We start from the raw sequence: 18,243 nt of genomic DNA, 5'->3' as shown, positions 1-18,243 counted from the left end.
AGGCCACCGGCCGACTGAGTCAAACGTCGCTTGTGTTTATGATTTTATAACACAGAAAGCCGCCATAGATATTTGTATGAAGATTTGAGGGAAAAAAATTGCTCAAGTTTGGGATTAATTTACACAAAATAGGTGTGTGTTTATTAAAAAACAAGGTATTTAGCGCCTAGTCCAAGCATTTATCTTTATAATTTGATAAGAATCATATGAAAATTCTTGATAATTACGACACAGTTGTTACAATACGGGAGTGTGATTTACTGGTTTTTCGTAATTAATTTACAGTTATCCATAAGCATTTACTTAAATTCGAATGATTCAGCACCTAGCTAGACTCTTCGGCTACCTGTGTGATTTTTTTCAAGGCTGTAGAGCATCATTTACTACATAATTCTATGACAATGCCAACCCTCGATTGCCTATTGCCGACCCTTAATTAATAAAAAACTGGACATGTGCCATACATATAGGTAATGACAATGACACATCTAAACCAGATTATTTGATGTTTAATCTATCTCCGATATGGTCTAGTGGCTAGGATACCTGGCTCTCACCCAGGAGGCTCGGGTTCGATTCCCGGTATCGGAATATCTTTTTTTAGTTTTTATTTTAATTTTTAAAGCTGTTTAGGTATGTTTGACTGTATGAGTACTATACTTAAACCAAAATTTAAAATGCTCACTTTTTACATTGGCGGCGCAAACTCATTAACCCTAGTATAAATAAATAAATATGTGGGGACATCTCACACACCATCCTACCCCAAGCTTCTGCCTAGCTAGACCTGTGTCCGTAATTCCTAGCTGTAGAATGTACTGAATTTTCCCTGTATTATCTGGCTTAATTTCTGGGATTAATCTCTAAAATTATCTTTTAAGTAATGGAAACTTGGGAAAGCACCATCACATAATAGAGGTAACATAATGTATATTTACGATAAACATTTATCTATCCATCTATTTTCTATGTGCATAACTTCACGGAGGACAGGACAACATAAACAGAGACGTGTTTAGTCTTCAGCAGGAGACTGCAAACAGCTGCGGGCGGGCGTCTGGACAAATACTCTATGGTCACGCTGTCAGCGAGAGCACTGGACAGTAAAATTAAAAGGCAATAAGTTTATTTTTCTAAGTTTTATGAAAAATATGTCTGTTTTACTTACACCGACGACTAAAAAGGGTTATTCTGATATAGGTACATATTTTTTGAGAATTTTCTAAAATCATCTGAAAGTCTCAGTCTCAGTCACCATCAGACAGTAAGTACCTACCATTTTTGAAAAGTCCTGTAGGAAATATATTTTATTGTAATTGATGAGATTTCATGAGAGTTTGAATTTATTTTCGTAATTTTTAATGTATATACCTACATCTTTAATCTAGGTTAACATGTACAAGAAGCGCATAAGTAATTAATAATAATAACCTAGGAACTTAGAAAATTTCCGGCGCCCATCTTGCGCCCCCTAGCGTATGAATTTGAAAGCTAATTGGTCACGACTGTCCCTCGATATCAGGCACAAATAAGAAACAATTACATTTGAGACAAGACGCCGCGACGTGCCCGAGATCACTGCTCGCTGCTGAATGAGATAAACTGCTCGTGCACGCACTGCGGGGCGGTTTACAACCAACAGCCTGTCAGTAGCGCTACGCGATAAATATCCTAACCAACGTAAAAAAAAATCGCGCAATACTCATTTAAAGTCGCGTAAGTAATTTTTCAATGGCTAAGCAGATTTTATCGAGATAATATCTAAGATAAAAAAATAAATAAGCGTCGATCAGATACACAAACACACAGACCCGAAAAACTATACATAGTTACTCGCATATTTTTGCGGCGGGAAATAAAAAGGGACATTTGGTAATGAATTCTAAAACTTTACTCAAAAGGTGTACTTATTCCTATTACTGTTAAGTACCTCTCAACAGTAATAATAGGTACCAATTCAGCGATTATATGACATTGAAAACAAAAGTTTTGTAGTATCATTGAATGTCATTTCCGATATCTTGCTCAGTATAATGGGGATATTACCTGACAAACCTAATAATTTAGTTTAAAATGAATACCACTTGGGATAACATCCTCTGACTAAAACGTATTTAAAGCCAAAATACTGCGGCGTTTCCTTAACCCAGTGCGTATAGCTCAAACTTAGGGGGTCATTCGCAATAAAGATCTTGTCTCCTCAACATTATATGTAAGGGAGGGTCAATCGAGATCGCGAGCCCTTAATTGAATATCCCAAGTTTGATTAGTCGTGAATGTTACGATTATTAAGGTACTTACACATTTGTTACAGTTGTTATGCTACTGGCATAGAGTAAAACTTTTAACCCTTGTTATTAAAAATGTAGGGGAAAGAACTCTTGCTTCAAATTTTGTTACTTAAGTTGTAAGTCTTTTAGAACCCAATTCTTTATTATATCATTTATTTTATTCCTATAGTGTTAGGTACCTAAGCATTAGCATAGCAAAATGTAATAAGCCACAAAAACAAAATGAGCCAACCCGAAGAATGTGTTAATGAATCAAAGTTGTTTGCAATCAAAAGTACCAACAGTATTAATTAACACAGGTGCCACATCACAGGACTCAGATCAGACATCGCCAGTATTTGGGCAAACTATGGCTATTGGACACAGTCCAAACAAACATACCATACTTAAACCCGAGCTAAACTACCCCTAAACACGTCTATCTTAGCGTTGAAAATCTAGAAACCACTTCAGCAGACGTCCTTAAACTTCAATCTGTATCACTCAATCAATTTGAGACACTATGTTAACTGAAGTGGATCTGTTTTCGTTTGGAGAAGGTGAAGAATGGGGACTTTTTGCTCACATGTTGTCATTATGATGTCGCAACGCATGTGCTTGGGGTCACTCTACCTTGCATAAAGCGAAGTTTTAGTGCGCTGCTGTGCTAACCGCTTCTCTATTTCGTTGTATTAAAGTTACCGATTGCATGACAGCTGTCATTCGTTTTTGTGAAGGTGAAGTAACCCCCTGGAAGCATGTTTAATTGCATTGGTCACGCGCATTCTTGGCAATGTTAGAATGCGTACAAGATATGCAGGACTTTCTGTTTGTTTTATATTAACTTCACTGTGATTGTAAATATTTTGAATGAATTAGAAATTACTATGGGTAATTTGTTTAAAATAATTCCGGACTTTTATCGTTTACTTCAGGTTGCTCCTGTGGCATTATTATTAAGTGATATTGTCATAAATAATAATTCCTACTAAATTAGTTACACATGAATTCAGCTATTTATGTTGAAAGTGTTAATTAACTCAATTATAATTTTGCTATTTTTATAACATTTAAGTCTGGTGTCTGTGTGAACCTTACACCAAAAATTTATTATTTTAACGATAAGTCAGTTACGTTATGATTTTAACGATATTTTTGTATGGGAAGAAATATTGGAAACTTAATCCATTTTCTAATCTTGCGGCTATGTTCTAGCGGTGAAAAAACTAAACTATCTTATTTGCAGTTCATAAAAATAATAATTAACGAGTTTCACAAGTTCCTCTCAGCATTTTCCAACCTCATCCCGGATTTTTCCAGACGCTCGTCTAGACGGCATTGTGTACTCATAAAACGCATATACAATAATCTGTTGACCGTCGTCGGTCCATCGCATTACAACGTACATACCAGACTAGTTTCTGGTACAGATCTACCAGAACACGAAAACTGTCGGAAAGAGGGCGCTATTGACACTACATTAATGATAAAAAAATAGGAAAAATTGAAATTTCGTAAACCCCTAGATCATCATCATGATCATTAGCCTATAGCAGTCCACTGCTGGACGTAGGCCTCTCCCAAAGCACGCTACTGGATGCGATCTTTAGCTTTCCGCATACCCCCCCCCCCCCCCCCTAGATACAATCAATAAAACTGAAAACAAAAAAATGAATCACTTGTTATCGTTGTTGTTACTGGGGTCGAATATATCCTAAACTTTCGGTAGAAAGATAGCGCGGGTAAGAAGGCTATGGACATAATTTTGTGGCGCTTTTCGGGAAAAGCCCATTTCCTGTGGTGATAATGATGATAACTTTGCCTTGACGCCATGTGAATCAGAATATGTAACGTAAGAAACTTTATAAAGTCAAAGTTAAATTATTTTATTCATCGTATAACTATAAATCGTATATCACAACTCTGTATAGCAAAGCATGACTACTAGACCACATAATATGAACAGAATTCCACCATTCTACACAGGTACAATGTCCACCAATCAATACACGCCCCCAGCAGGAATTCATTTCGGACTAAACACTCAATCAGCGAAATTGCGCAGACTATGGAGAAAGAAAAAAAAAACGTCAGCAATCAATTTTACGCGGAGATTTCTGAACGCTGAAAAATCCCGAAAGACAGATTCTGAAAATGCGGACGGACGGATGGATATTGGAAAGGAATTATTCATTTCTTATTATTGTGTTCCGAGTCCGAGTTGCAGATATTATTTAAAAAGAAACAACATTTGTAAGAGGACATGAAGGTTTAACAATGTTAAATTAACATGCGCCAAGATAACATGACAAAGGGTGCATCAAGCAAACCAACCTAAGCACAGACCTAAATATTATCAGAGTTGTAATATTATAAATATACTTACTGTGGGATAATTCAGTCACAAAAAAAGAGTTAAGCTCAATTCACAGTACAAACAGAACAAGGGGTCGAAGTGGTCGCCATGGCCGAAATCGGTCGGACCAATCATCATCATCATCATCATCATCATCATCACAAATTGTTACGCTTAGCGTGTCGATAATGAGAATAACCTGCAGACTAATAAACAGCCAATAAAACGTTATCGCTTAGCAACCGTAGCAGTGTTAACTGAAGGTAAAAAAAAGTAAAATTTTCCGGGAATTTTTCATACACCCCTTTATACATTTTACAACGGTCTGTTTCCTGGAACGATTCAAAAGAGGGTAAAGTTTAATTAAAAGCTTTCGATAATTTGTTTAAGGGATCGTCTGTAATATCGTCAGGCCAGGCAGGAATGGAATAATATTTTTGCAAAACTTACTACAGTCTGGCAATAACCTGCGATTATGGAGAATCGGGAATCATTCATATCGCAGCATTCATATACACTCACGAGCAATGAAAAAGTTCTAGCAACAATAGCAAAGTACTCCTAAACGAAAAAGACGTATGAGGAATTACTTCGGCTGTGGAACTCACTGCCATTGGAAATCCGTTGTGCAAAATCAGCTTTTGCTTTCAAAAGACAAGTAAAGGAATATTATCTGTCCATCATTTAATAGTACCTACCTACGTATAAATCTTTATATAAGTATATGGTATGTATGTATATATATATATATAAGTATCTATTATATTTGTATGTATGTATCTAAGTATTTATTATTAAAACATAAAAAATATCACTAGTATTTAAATGCAATACGTGTACACCTTCCTCTTCTACTCAATAAGTCTCTCATTCACCCAAAGGTTGCCTGGAAGAGATCGCTTTTAGCGATAAGGCCGCCTATTGTGCTTACTCCTTTTGTAATTTAATGTATGTTGTGTGTTTTGTTCAATAAAGTTATATTGTATTGTATTGTATTGTACTTCACTCCTCGTGGGATAGTTCAAAGACATCCCGAGTATAACTGATTATAGCCCTTTTTGAAAATTTATGATAGAACTGGCTAATACACCGACACCAGCAAGACTCTTAAATCAAAGAAGAAGCTTTTTTATGCTGTTGCTAACTGCTGGATATCAGCCTCCCCAAAAACACGTCGCGGCAGTATTATTAAGGGCCAATTTCGCCATAGTGGGTTAGAGCAGAAATTATTGCTTGACTTTTGACACATTTGTCAAGAATAATAATATGGAGATGACGTATAATTGATCAACCTTTCCCTGGTTACAATCTAACCGACTATGGAGAAATTGAAGCTAAACGTGGAAAGTGCCTAAACAAAATCTGAAAGGCGACCTGTCAACAGGCTCACAATGTCACAATCAATTTATTTCAGCAAAGTAATTGCTTCAGCGGAGACAATGCAATACTCCCCTGAAGGATTACTTCACCCTTTCAATTTAAGAATGCAAACAAAAGTAGCTGCTGTATTGTTTCAGATGATGGAAAAGCACGTTTTCTCCTGAAATTCCATTCTTACGGTAAATGTTTGCATTGATTGAAAAAATTTGGAGCCATCGTTATCAGGGTTTAATAGGTATCTTATTTTACCTATAATAGGTACCTACCTAAATATTTTTATAGTTTTATTAGTGCCCTATATAATCATCAAATCATCATCATCAATCCTACTGGGTAATGGACATTTATGAAAAAATGCGTAAAACCAAGAATTTACCATAGGCCCAGAGAGGCCGTGGGTTCAAATCCTGCCCGAAATGAATTCTTTCAACTGTGGAGTTTAAGTACAATAATACCACGTGCTCTTACGGTGATGGAAAATATCGTGAATCATGAGGAAACCTGCACATCTAGATTCTAGATGTGTATCCTAAGTGCATTGTAGTTATACCAAAAACGGCGATATGGTTCGCAACCTATCACGTGAGTACAAATGTGCTGCGAAAAGTGGGTGGCTCGTTTTGGCGTGTTTTGAAACTATACAACGCCAGAACGCACCCATAGTGTACTAGCACCGTATAGTTTCAAGTAAAAAATAATAATATTTGACTTGAAAATATACACGATTAGTGCGTACTAATCACGTATACTTTCAAGTTGGGATTTAATGAATCGTTCTTGAAAATATACATTGCTATTACGCACATTGCATGATTGGCGTACTTGTCGCATATAATTTATACCTACATGCTGATTCTGATTTACTTAACTACAATTTACTTGTTCTGCCTATCATACCTATAGAATGTTGATAAATAAAGATGAATAAGCTCTAATTTGATTGATAAATTGATATTTATAGCAATCCTACTTGCAAGTAAGAATTCTTTTTTTTAACACTTTATTGTACACAGAAATATAAATACATAACAATTGAAAAACACATTAAAAGCATACAATGGCGCCGAAGAATACTAATATCTTATTATTTATATGAATTAAGTTCCAGTGACGATAGCTCCTGAACGGAAAAGACTAGCTTAAAGGCGCCGTCGGCAATATTAAAGTATATTTAGATCATTTTTACTATTTACATTACAACAATTCTACAGGTTAATTTAAATCAATTTACTTTTTAACTGTACGATGTAAACAAAAACACGTTACGAAAAGGAAGGCATTTTCGGAATGATGATGCAATGTTTAGAAAGCAATAGACTTATTACTATTTCGCATGAAAGAAAGAGAGAGCAACGATTCAAAAGGGCTACCTGGTAACTAATCACGTATAGTTTCAAGTGCTCGCATGGCCGCTTGGCACTTGAAAATATACACGATTAGTACGCAGTGGTAACTGCTGCAGTATATTTTCAAGGCATAATTATGGCCCAACTTACTTGAAAATGTACGCGATTAGTGCGTAATGGCCTTTTATACTTTCAAGTAAATCATGGCATCATTTCAATTTGAATATACATACATATATGTATACGCGAGCAGTCCCAACCTCAGCGTTCTGGCCTTGTATAGTTTCAAAACACGCCTCGCTTTGTGAGTCACCACTGACTACCCTTTCGGGAATTACAGTCGTGAGTGCATATGTATGTAGGTATATAATCTTACCTTTATAAATTTGTTCTGCAGCTTGGTGACCGTCATCTTCTCCTTCTGCGTCCTTCTCTTCTCTTCTTCCAGTTGCGACTCCAACTGCTTGATTCGCTTTTCAAGGAGCTCCTGGAACAAAAAAGAGTTATTTTAAGTACGTTGTTCTGTTTACGACTATTTTCAAATAAGTACAAAATATTTCAAAGTACTGAATTGTTATTCGATAGGTATAATCCAGGGTGTTCCAAAAATGGTATTACTAAGCCTAAAGGGCGTGACTCAGAGGGGGTCATTTTGAACAACTTTATTTCTAAGAGTTTTTGAAATTCGTCATTCCTAATTTAATAAAAAAAATTTTTTTTTACTATATTAATAATTTTATTAGTATCTTTTTTAGCATTCAGATGACTGATCTATGTGCGATCACCCAAACGCAAAGTTGCCAGAAACGAAGCGCGTTTCTACTAAAAATTCCATAACCAAAAATAACGTTCAATTTATGCTACGCAAGCGATTCTTGGGCTAGACATAAAGCAACATCTACATTATGCCCTTTATTATAATATCACGTCGGTATCAGGCCCCGAGTCACTCATTCACCGATTATTCCGAAAGATTTGCCTGTTTTCGTCACCCCTTGTGCCTATTAATTTTCACGCATGCCCTGTCTGGTGTCCGGAGAGACTGTCTTTTGTTTTTATTCGATTCTCGTGGCAACATCGATGCAGTTATTGTTCTGGGTACTTAACATAGAACAAGTGGACTCGGGTGTATTGAAGAACTTATTTCGTTTCTTTGAAATTTTAATATAAAATTGTTACCTAGATGAACGCGAAAAACATTTGAAAATCATAATTATTTCTTCAAGTGTGAAAAACAACCTTAACTCTACAAAAGATATATTCTAGGTTCTAAAATTATCATAGTTACTTTTAGCTTAACAACGTTTAATTTCTCCAGCAATTTCTTTAATTATTGAAGTTTAGAATGAAACGCGATTCACTCCGTATCCTAATGGAAAGAGAAACAAAAAAGAAACATTGAAGCATCCATTGTTTCCTCAATAGCGAATCTTAAGAAGAGTAATAAATCGCCTCTATTTAACTTGTGTAAAGTTTAGTGCAAGGAAATGGCGGGACGACCGGAAGTGACGTCGTTTATCCGGCGTCATTAACCGGAAACGCGCCCCGAGCGCCCTCTGCCGGAAGACAATGGAACTATACCTCGTTTAATAGGCACAGTTTAAATTGTTACTTAGTTTTGGGGACTGACACAGTAGCATATTCATTTGGATAAATATACGCGTAATATTTTAATAAATGGTTGAATTTTACATTGATTTGGTGATGTATTAGTTTAGTTTCTACATAAGTATGTATACTACTAAAATCAATTCTTCAAACTTTTATTACGGTGGTTTGAACCTCTTAAATCTCCGCGCAGATTGCTGATGATACACATTATGAAATAATTTCCACAGCAGTGTTTCCTACGGTTAGAGGTTTGGATAAGCTGGACAGTAAAAAAATCACAGACCTTAATTAATTTTCAAGTTTCAGGGGCACAGAGGGAAAAAAGGCTGTCGTCAGTCGTCACACACAGACCGCAGACCAGACAGATTAATTCACAGAGTAGAAACAGAAACGTCACACGCCATGTTTTCTACGGCGCCCCCACAATCGGGCATCATTAGTGCGGCTAATGAGCCGTTTTCCTTGACAGCTGTCAGTTGAGCTTTTGGGTATGCCGATAGATGGCGTGAAAACGCAGTGTACCAACTGTAAAAAAATTACATAGAGAGCAAAGAGTACTAAACTCAGAATAAGAACTCACTAGTTGTGATTAAATGTCGGGTGGTAGCGCGAGCCATCCTTCCGAGGCTCAGACTGCATGTGGCTTGGGATAGTGCTAAGTATTCTGTGAATAGTTCTACCCGCGCCGTTTGAACGGGTGCTGCGTGCGAGAACTGATTTTCTATTTTTATTTATTGTATGATCCTAAATAAGATCCCAAAGAAATACTTACAAGACAAGATGAGAATGTGTGCCGTCGCAACTTGTAAAAATAAAGGACATCATAAATTTCCAAATGATGAAAGCCAGGCGCAACAATGGATTAAGGCGACTCGGATAAATGTGCGAAAAATTTATTGGAAACTGCGAAAAGAATCATGGTTGTGTTCGGATCATTTCATACCAAGTGATTTTCATTCACGTAAGTAAGTTAAATCATTCGCGGTAATGTAAATTAACCATTGTTACATAACATGATATATTATCATCATAGAGAAAATAATACTACAATACTACCTACCTACGTCACTTTCACATTTCGTTAGCCTCACAGAATAACATGTGATCTGAGTGTGTTCTGAGGGTTTGACAGTTGGAACAACCCTAGACAATGCCATCTATTTCTCCAAAAAGGAACTTTTTTTTTTTTAACAAACGCCTCATAGAGAGGCGATTGGGCGGTGACGTTCGATCTATCACTTGTCTATGGACTGTATTTCACTGTATGTGTACCTTAGATTAACAATATACGAACGTTCGTATAAAAATATGTATGTGTACAGCCTTAGCAAAGCTAAGCAAATTCCTCCGTTGTTCACCTTTTAAAAGACAGTGGGACCATTTTTAATGGAGAGTAGGAAATTGATAAAAAAAATATTTTTGGACGTTGAAATAAACTTGAATGGCAGAAAGCTTTAAGCATTAATGCCTTTGTACTTTTATTTGTGATATTTGTACAATAAAGAGTTAAATAAATAAATAAGTAAACCTGCTTTGACATTCAAATGCTTATTATTATAATTTACACTTTCCAGTATTAATGCAGTATTAAGCCTCACGTGGGCGCCGCACATCGACATCACCTGCACTAGGCTCTCATCTGCATGCTTTGCTCTGTCTAGGTTGGCCCCATCTCTAACAACTGATAATTTAAAAAAAGCCTACTACGGTTACTTTCACTCCATACTTATTTACGGACTAGACTTGTGGGGAGACGCAGCAGACTGCGAAAGCGCACTAAGGATGCAGAAACGTGCCATAAGAATAATTGCCGGTGTACCCTGGGACTTTTCAGCGAAGGAGCTTTTCAAGAAATACAACATCTTAACGCTTCCCTCGCTGTACATATTAGAAATCGCTAAGTACGCGTGGCGTAATCTGCCACAATTTAGCAAAAAAAAAGACACGCACAATATTAACACCCGGCGTCGCGATCAACTTTGTATACCTGCTAGGAGGTTCACCAAAGCTGACAAGTGTCTCCTTACTCTTGTTCCCAAGGTGTACAACTCTCTCCCTGACGAAATAAAAAGTGTGCCTAGTGAGTCCATATTCATTTCTAAGTTAAAAAAGCTACTGGTTGGTATGGCATGCTATACAACTAACGAATACTTTCAGACTGTGAAAGCCATTCCTTGATTTGATATATTTTCGTACAAATATTGTACCTATATTGATTTATTATATTTATTATTATTATGGCGATAAATTGTATTAATTGTAATTAACTTGACATCTATCAATAATACTGTATTAATTTAATTTATTTGACATTGATAGTATGAATTTATTAATTTGACATTGAAATATAATGTGAATGATGCTTTTTTTACTGTGACATTTTTTGTAATACGTACTCATATAAGTACCATATATTTTTCCTTTGACTTATAAATTATTGATTTATGAATAAATGAGTATTTCAGTATTTCAGTATTTCAGTAATGGTAAAAAAAAATACTTTCTCCTTACAAAGTGTTGGCACTTCAACGTGCACCTATTCGCTACTTCTTTAATATTAATACCATATTTTGCCAGCTAACGGTGAAATACTTTTGATTTCTCTGCAGACTACGAGGGTTAGTCTAGCATGATAAATGAATAACGAACGAGAGTCGTCATGCAATAGGTACTTTCAATGCAATGAGACAGAGTCTTGTTCTCTTATCACCTCCGACACCTTAGCAATCACTTGTCTTACCAAACTGGCAGTTTTGACAAAGAAGGCGCTCCGCCCACTGCTAGAGTCGAGGCGGCGTCGAGGCTGCGGCAGGAAATTACCTATATCTCATTTACAATGTCAAGTTTTCGTCTGGTCTACACCTCGCCCGCGCCGCGACGCCGCCTCGACTCTCGTGCAGTGAGCGGAGCCACTTACGGTGGCTGGTTAATCTTCGATATTGGTAATCTAGAGTGACCACTCTGACCGGGAGGCCCATAAACCGTCAGGCTGAGAACATTAATTTCTCCGCCATCTCAGTAAAAATTATAGTTGCAGAAATATGTGTACTTATTCTTAACTGCAAGTTAGATGCGAATGCAAACGGGCTGCAGTTATTATTCTAACGCCAACTGTATTAACTTGGGGATATTTAAGAGATATTCTTGGGGATATTTTGACGGTCGAATGGCGAAGTGGTTAGTGGCCCTGACTGCTATGCCGAAGGTCCCGGGTTCGATTCCCGGCTGGGGCAGATATTTGTTTAAAGACAGATATTTGTTCTCGGGTCTTGGGTGTTGATATTTATATTTAGTATCTAAGTAGGTATCTATATATGTATTTGTGTAGATATATCAGCTGTCCGACACCCATAACACAGGTTCTTCCTAGCTTGGGGTTGGATGGCCGTGTGTGAGATGTCCCCACATATTTAAAAAAAAAAAAAAAAAAAAAAATATAGAGCTAAGAACATAGTTTTCATTTTTGCAATAAAAAATACATCCATAGGTTCTGAAAATCCGTTCACGAACTTTGGGATAAGAAAGTATTAACAGCCCTTTTAGGAAAAGTGTAAATATATATGTCGCAGGCATCTGGTTTAAGTTAGCTGACTTAAAATCAGTCAGGTGGTGAATAAAACAAATATGGCGTCTAACAGCTAACAGCTGATACAAAAAGCACCTATATTGTTAGTTTTTTGCAAATAAATTAGCTTGAAAGTGCCTTATTTGTGTTAAAATAGTGTGACAACATGGATTTACCTATTATTAGGCCGCGGGCGAATAGTTACAAAGAAAGAAATGTGGCGAAACTGGATAATTATGAACAACAATATGAAGGTACGTTTATTGTTATTGTTTAGTTAATTTGTGAGATAAGAGCTTTGTAACATAGTCTTTTGTTGACTCTTGTCTGGTCATGTTTACCCTAACCAGACATTACAAAGTTGCTATACTATATCCCATTCAACGACTTCGCTGAATGACGTTCAGTCAAGACGTCGAACGTTACAATCAACGACTTGACGAGTTGTCCTTTAGTCATACAACTGAATAGCGGCATCCAATGAACGGGCTAGTGGTTCAATCAAAAAGGAGATTAAACCAGATGCCTGCGACATATACATACTCAAAGACGACAATATCGTAACACGGCATATTATTATATTATAATTAATTATAATTATAATACCTACACATATCTAACTCATCGACTGCTTATCAAGTATCTTGAATAAGATGTTTTTTGGAAAGCTTATAAAAACATCTTATTCTAGACAACAAGTGAGCCGAGGCGGCCCCTACAGGGGCGTCCCTCCCCACTGTGTATCATTTTTCAAACTCGATGGGTTTTCACCCTGTTTTCGGAATGTCACCGGAAAAATCGGTAGCCAAAATGATTGTACACAGTCCGTTGACTTTACGAGTAATAATAAATAACAACCGAGTAGATACTTGCAAACCGCAGAACACAAATATATTTTTATAGGTGTTTAAAGAGCATTGCTGATTAAAAAATATCATTTTGGTGTTTAATTTGAATATATCATAACATGGTAACATGGAGTAATTACAGAATATATTCCTCTATTAAATATTTTAGTTTAAACGGTGTAAAATAATGTATTTCGTTTAGAATCACCTGCATATTTGTGAAAGTATCAATAGGCGAGTATTTTCTGCATACCTAAATCAACCTTCCTCTGTTTCTTAGCAAGAGCTTGCCAATCGCAACCACTTTTTTGTGTCTCGCGCTATGCAACCTCTGTACGATCACATTCCAGTACAGATATAGACGCACATCACTACCAAAACAGCCCTATACCTATCGTGTCTTCTAGAGAGGTTCCAAGGCATTGTCTTACCAATCATTTGTAACCCGTAGAGGGAAGAGGGGTATGAACCGCCATTCATTTGTTTTCCACAATAGACGGACGAATCAATTAGGCGGGAATAGGAGTGTTTTGATTTGTTACGGTGCAGCCGGTTTAAGGGTTTCGGCTAATTTGCAAATGATTTCGGTGAGTGAATGGTAATCGTAAATTTCTGGATTTAGAGAGCCAGGTGTAGGTTTTTGCCCTCAAATCTAATCAAATCAAATATTTTATAATGCTATGAAATACGCGATAGCACCTAATTAAATTTATTTGACCCACCATAACTACCTACATACGTACATTGTAATTTTGTAACACAGAACATCAGGGCTCGTTACAACTTAATCATAAGTATCATAAGTGGGCCTCACTGGCACAGACGTGTCTTTTAACTTATAACTCATAGGCTCTGGTCACTACCTAGTTTGTAACTGAATATTTTAGAAAGAAATTAAACTACCTATTTATATTTCTATAAGTATGGATGACACTTAGGGCCGGATCAATAACGGAAATTACATACATCATACTCAGTTGTAAACTTGACGTAGGTTACAAAACACATGTAATCCACCTGTTTTTCCGATAACAACGATTGACCAATCCCGGAACAGCGATAGGAGCTGTCATTTTAATCTCCCGTGTTAATTATGACCTCCATCAGGGGAGCAGTGAAGAGCCCCCCTCTCGTACTTCACCTCACCCCCTCCCGTCTCACACATTAGATTAGCCATTGTCCGCTAATGATGGATGAAAGAGGGTTCAACAAATTTTCCGTGTGGTGCAAGGTATGCGAGATATAGAAGCAGCTATTGTAGATCTATGTAGCTTATAGTTCATCCAGCCCGTATTCCTCTCCTGCAAACGCTACACGGGTTCGTTATCAACGTCGATTAACTCTTTTAATGCGCGTTCTACCAATGACAACATCGTATTTATGGCGAATCGCGATATAGTGACGTTTATCTACGTCGATAACGTACCCGTGCAGCGGCAGCTGCTAAACATAGACCTGTGACAATAAGCGCCACAACTCGACACGCCTTCATCATCCAGTCGCTACCACCTAACTGCAAAGGCGTAGGTTCGACAGGCTGAATGGTATCCTATCCATAGAAGAACAGACGAACGTAGCGATGGATTCCAAGAGAGTTTTCCACTGTATGCCACAATCCAAATTAACATTGCTGTTTAAAAAAAAAAAATGTTTTCAAGTTTCTCAGCTTACATTTTTGATTTATTTTAAGTATGGTGTCAATAAAGACTTTTTAATTTTTAATTTTTTTTTTTTTTTTTTAGAATAAAGTCTGAATCATTTAGCAAAATCATACCCGCCTTCTCTCATATCTGAGAGCGCCAGTCCAGGCCAGGGCCCGTAAGGATCACTTTAATTTGGCCCCGTTAATTCCACGTCGTTGTCCCGCGGAACATGCTCTCGGACAGGGCAGAAATCATGGGTCTTTAGACGGAAAATGATATGTCATTAGCATTATCACTAGATGAGATTATTCAGGGTCGGATGAGTTCAGGCTGTCGATTACTGGAGTGGGGGTAGTGGATAGGAAGTTACATATATAATATATATTCTATACACATTATATACATATTAACACCCTAGACTCGATTACAAATATCTATATTTTAAACAAGTATCTGCCCAGCCGGGAATCGAACTCAGGACCATAGCAGTCAGGGTCACTAACAACTACACCATTTGGCCGTCACACACCATCTTATTCGATTGTTAATCTTTGGCATCATTGCATACGTCCATTATTGGACCCGCATCAACACTGAAATCACATCTACCTGAGCTTTTATTTCCAGTTCCCCTAAAAGTCTTTCACAGGGGTCTACCAAAAACTTCATCAATCAGTGGTGCTGTCAGCAGTCTAGAACAGATCCAGAGGACCGAACTTAATAAGGGACAAAGGACGAAGAAAAAAATTTTAGGGGGTTGCATTTACCTCATTTAAAAAAAGATTTACTTAACTTACTTAATTCATTGACACCTAGAATGTTTCGTAAGTATTGATAAAATGTATGAGGATTTCGTGAATATACTACGAATATGTAATGACCCGTTGGTCCGACGACATTAGGAGAGTGACTGGACCAAACTGGATGAAAGTAGCACAGGACCATGGGACTCGGCATAACATGGAGGAGGCCTATACCCTGCAGTGGGTTGACATAGGCTGATTATGATGTAATATTTTTATAACTTTCCTAAACCTACTCGTACTAACTGCATTGCCGGTCTATTGTAAATATTACTGTAACAAAAATTTACATTTTCGAAAAAGAAGTAGGTAAGTAGGTATTAATAGTAACCAGTGGTGTTAATTTTGGTGATCTACGAATAAGTACATAGGTATAGTAATTAAATACATCAGCATCAAACCGTAGTCTTTCAAGTAACTAAGGAAATTACCTTATTTATACTAACATTCAAGAGACGTACACTCGGCACAATATTCAGGGTGTTGCAAAAAGGGTATACTAAGCCGAAACCAGCATGTGCAGCATGTTATATGTAAGCCCGAATCTGAAATCAGAATTTAAAAATTCGCGAAAAAAAAACATTCTCTATAGTAAAAAAGTGACGTGACGAACTAAAAATAAAATGAATAAAATGAAAGTAAAATGAGTTTTTTTTGCAACACCCTGTTTAAAAACAAACATTTTAAATAAAACAAAATGGCGAACGACGTTGCAGCAACCGTCTCTTAATTTCCATTTAACTTGGCATCGGAAAAGAAATAAAAATACTTTAAACGGAGTTAAACAGATGGAAAAAGTATAAAAAGACGACACAAAATGGAAGGAATTATTAACTGCAGGTTGTTTATTTGTTAGAAAAGCTATAGAATACTTTACATGAATACAATTAGGATGCATAACAATAATAAACTTAAGTAGGTATAATTATGTTGTTTGGAAATTTTAACAATATTGTTTGTAATTTTTTTATACTTCAGCGCATACTGTTTATTAACATGGACAGGAAATAGTTGACATTCTATTCGGTAATTTTTCTCTGAAATTCGAGGTATTTCCCTGTTGAAAAGGGATGGGTGTTTTGGGTTGTTCTACGATTTATGAATATTATAGAAAATTGGTTATGTTATACACCTTTGTATATAGGAAGGTGTTTAATTTTATTATTTACTAGGTACTTCATCAACATCCTACAGAATGCAGTTTTTTTTTATTTATTCGTGTCTGCAGGCAGGAAAAAGTGGTGCATTTGTACTAGGTATAATTAATATTAAATTTACCTTTTGGTAGTATCCATCATTGTAAGATTTGTACATGAAATAACTAAAGACACTCTCACACTTTAGTAGACCACTAGAGCACTACACATACACAACTTCCTATAAGAGACACACAATATATTGACTTTTATATCTATCCAGTATATTATTGATTTTTGACATTCGAAATCCCATACATATTTGATGACTGCAAAGGAAAACCAACTTTACTTACCAGACATAAGGAAACGTCAAAAATACAATAACATAGTGGAAGCTCTATAGGTAATTTTGAAGAAACATTAAATTAGACGTTAAAAATAACCCTAATAATTTTATAATAATTATAACGCACTTTGGAACTTTGCGCCTACCGCGAACTTGTTAACCGACTTCAAAAAAAGGAGGAGGTTCTCAATTCGTCGGGATATTTTTTTAAATGATTTATGGATTCAAAATGTATTGAATTTCGTTTTCACTAAGCGATAAGGCACTGACGGGTTCAGCTTTGCCTTTCTATATCGATAACAATGGTGTCATAAATAAACAAAACTGTTTGTCTGTCTGTCACTGGTTGCTTCTACATTCGGACTGAAGATGTTGAGTTGTCCTCAATTAATTGAAAGTGATAGTGTAGAGTACGACACGCTATAGAGACTTCTTTGAAAGTGAAGATCAATTAAAGTTACCAAGTAACTGATGTGAATTTAATGATTAATCGTAAATAATATAATACTTAAATAATTATTATGTAGTAACTTAGGACTGACCGAGTTTTGTGGCGCTCCTTGGGAGAGGCCTATGTCCAGCAGTGGATGATAATAGATCAGCCTATTAGTGATAGTAAAAAAATTAATATGAAGAAAAAAAGAAAATCCTAACGGCAAAATAAAATTTTATATTAAAAAATTGGCATAATTATTATTCTTTAATGTCTTTAAGGCCGCGACTAGGCAAACGTAGTGGCCGGCTAGATGGGGTGACGACTTGCGAAAGGTGGCTGGTTATGATTGGATGCGGAAAGCTAAAGACCGCATCCAGTGGCGTGCTTTGGGAGAGGCCTACGTCCAGCAGTGGACTGCTATAAACTGATGATGAATGTCCTTAAGTTAGTTGCAAACATTATCCGAAAATTCAGAAGCTACTTAACTGTGTACAGTTACT

General features: G+C 36.5%; 1 protein-coding gene and 1 non-coding gene across 8 annotated transcripts in view; one reads left to right on the top strand and one right to left on the bottom strand.

Annotated features, from left to right (window-relative positions):
* The window catches only part of LOC105390148, a 304,252-nt gene that overhangs the window by 194,735 nt on the left and 91,274 nt on the right, over positions 1 to 18,243 (bottom strand). For all 7 annotated transcript variants that reach the window (XM_038117789.2, XM_038117790.2, XM_038117791.2 and 4 more), the window contains one exon: positions 7,729 to 7,839. In XM_038117789.2, the coding sequence (XP_037973717.2) occupies positions 7,729 to 7,839 (111 nt within the window). The remainder of the gene's footprint in view (positions 1 to 7,728; positions 7,840 to 18,243) is intronic.
* Trnae-cuc lies at positions 520 to 591 on the top strand. The gene has a single exon. It is a non-coding gene; the product is annotated as a tRNA-Glu (tRNA).

This window comes from Plutella xylostella, chromosome 10, assembly GCF_932276165.1.
Source record: "Plutella xylostella chromosome 10, ilPluXylo3.1, whole genome shotgun sequence".
Classification (NCBI taxonomy): Eukaryota; Metazoa; Arthropoda; class Insecta; order Lepidoptera; family Plutellidae; genus Plutella; species Plutella xylostella.
This window is presented reverse-complemented; position numbering and strand designations above follow the sequence as displayed.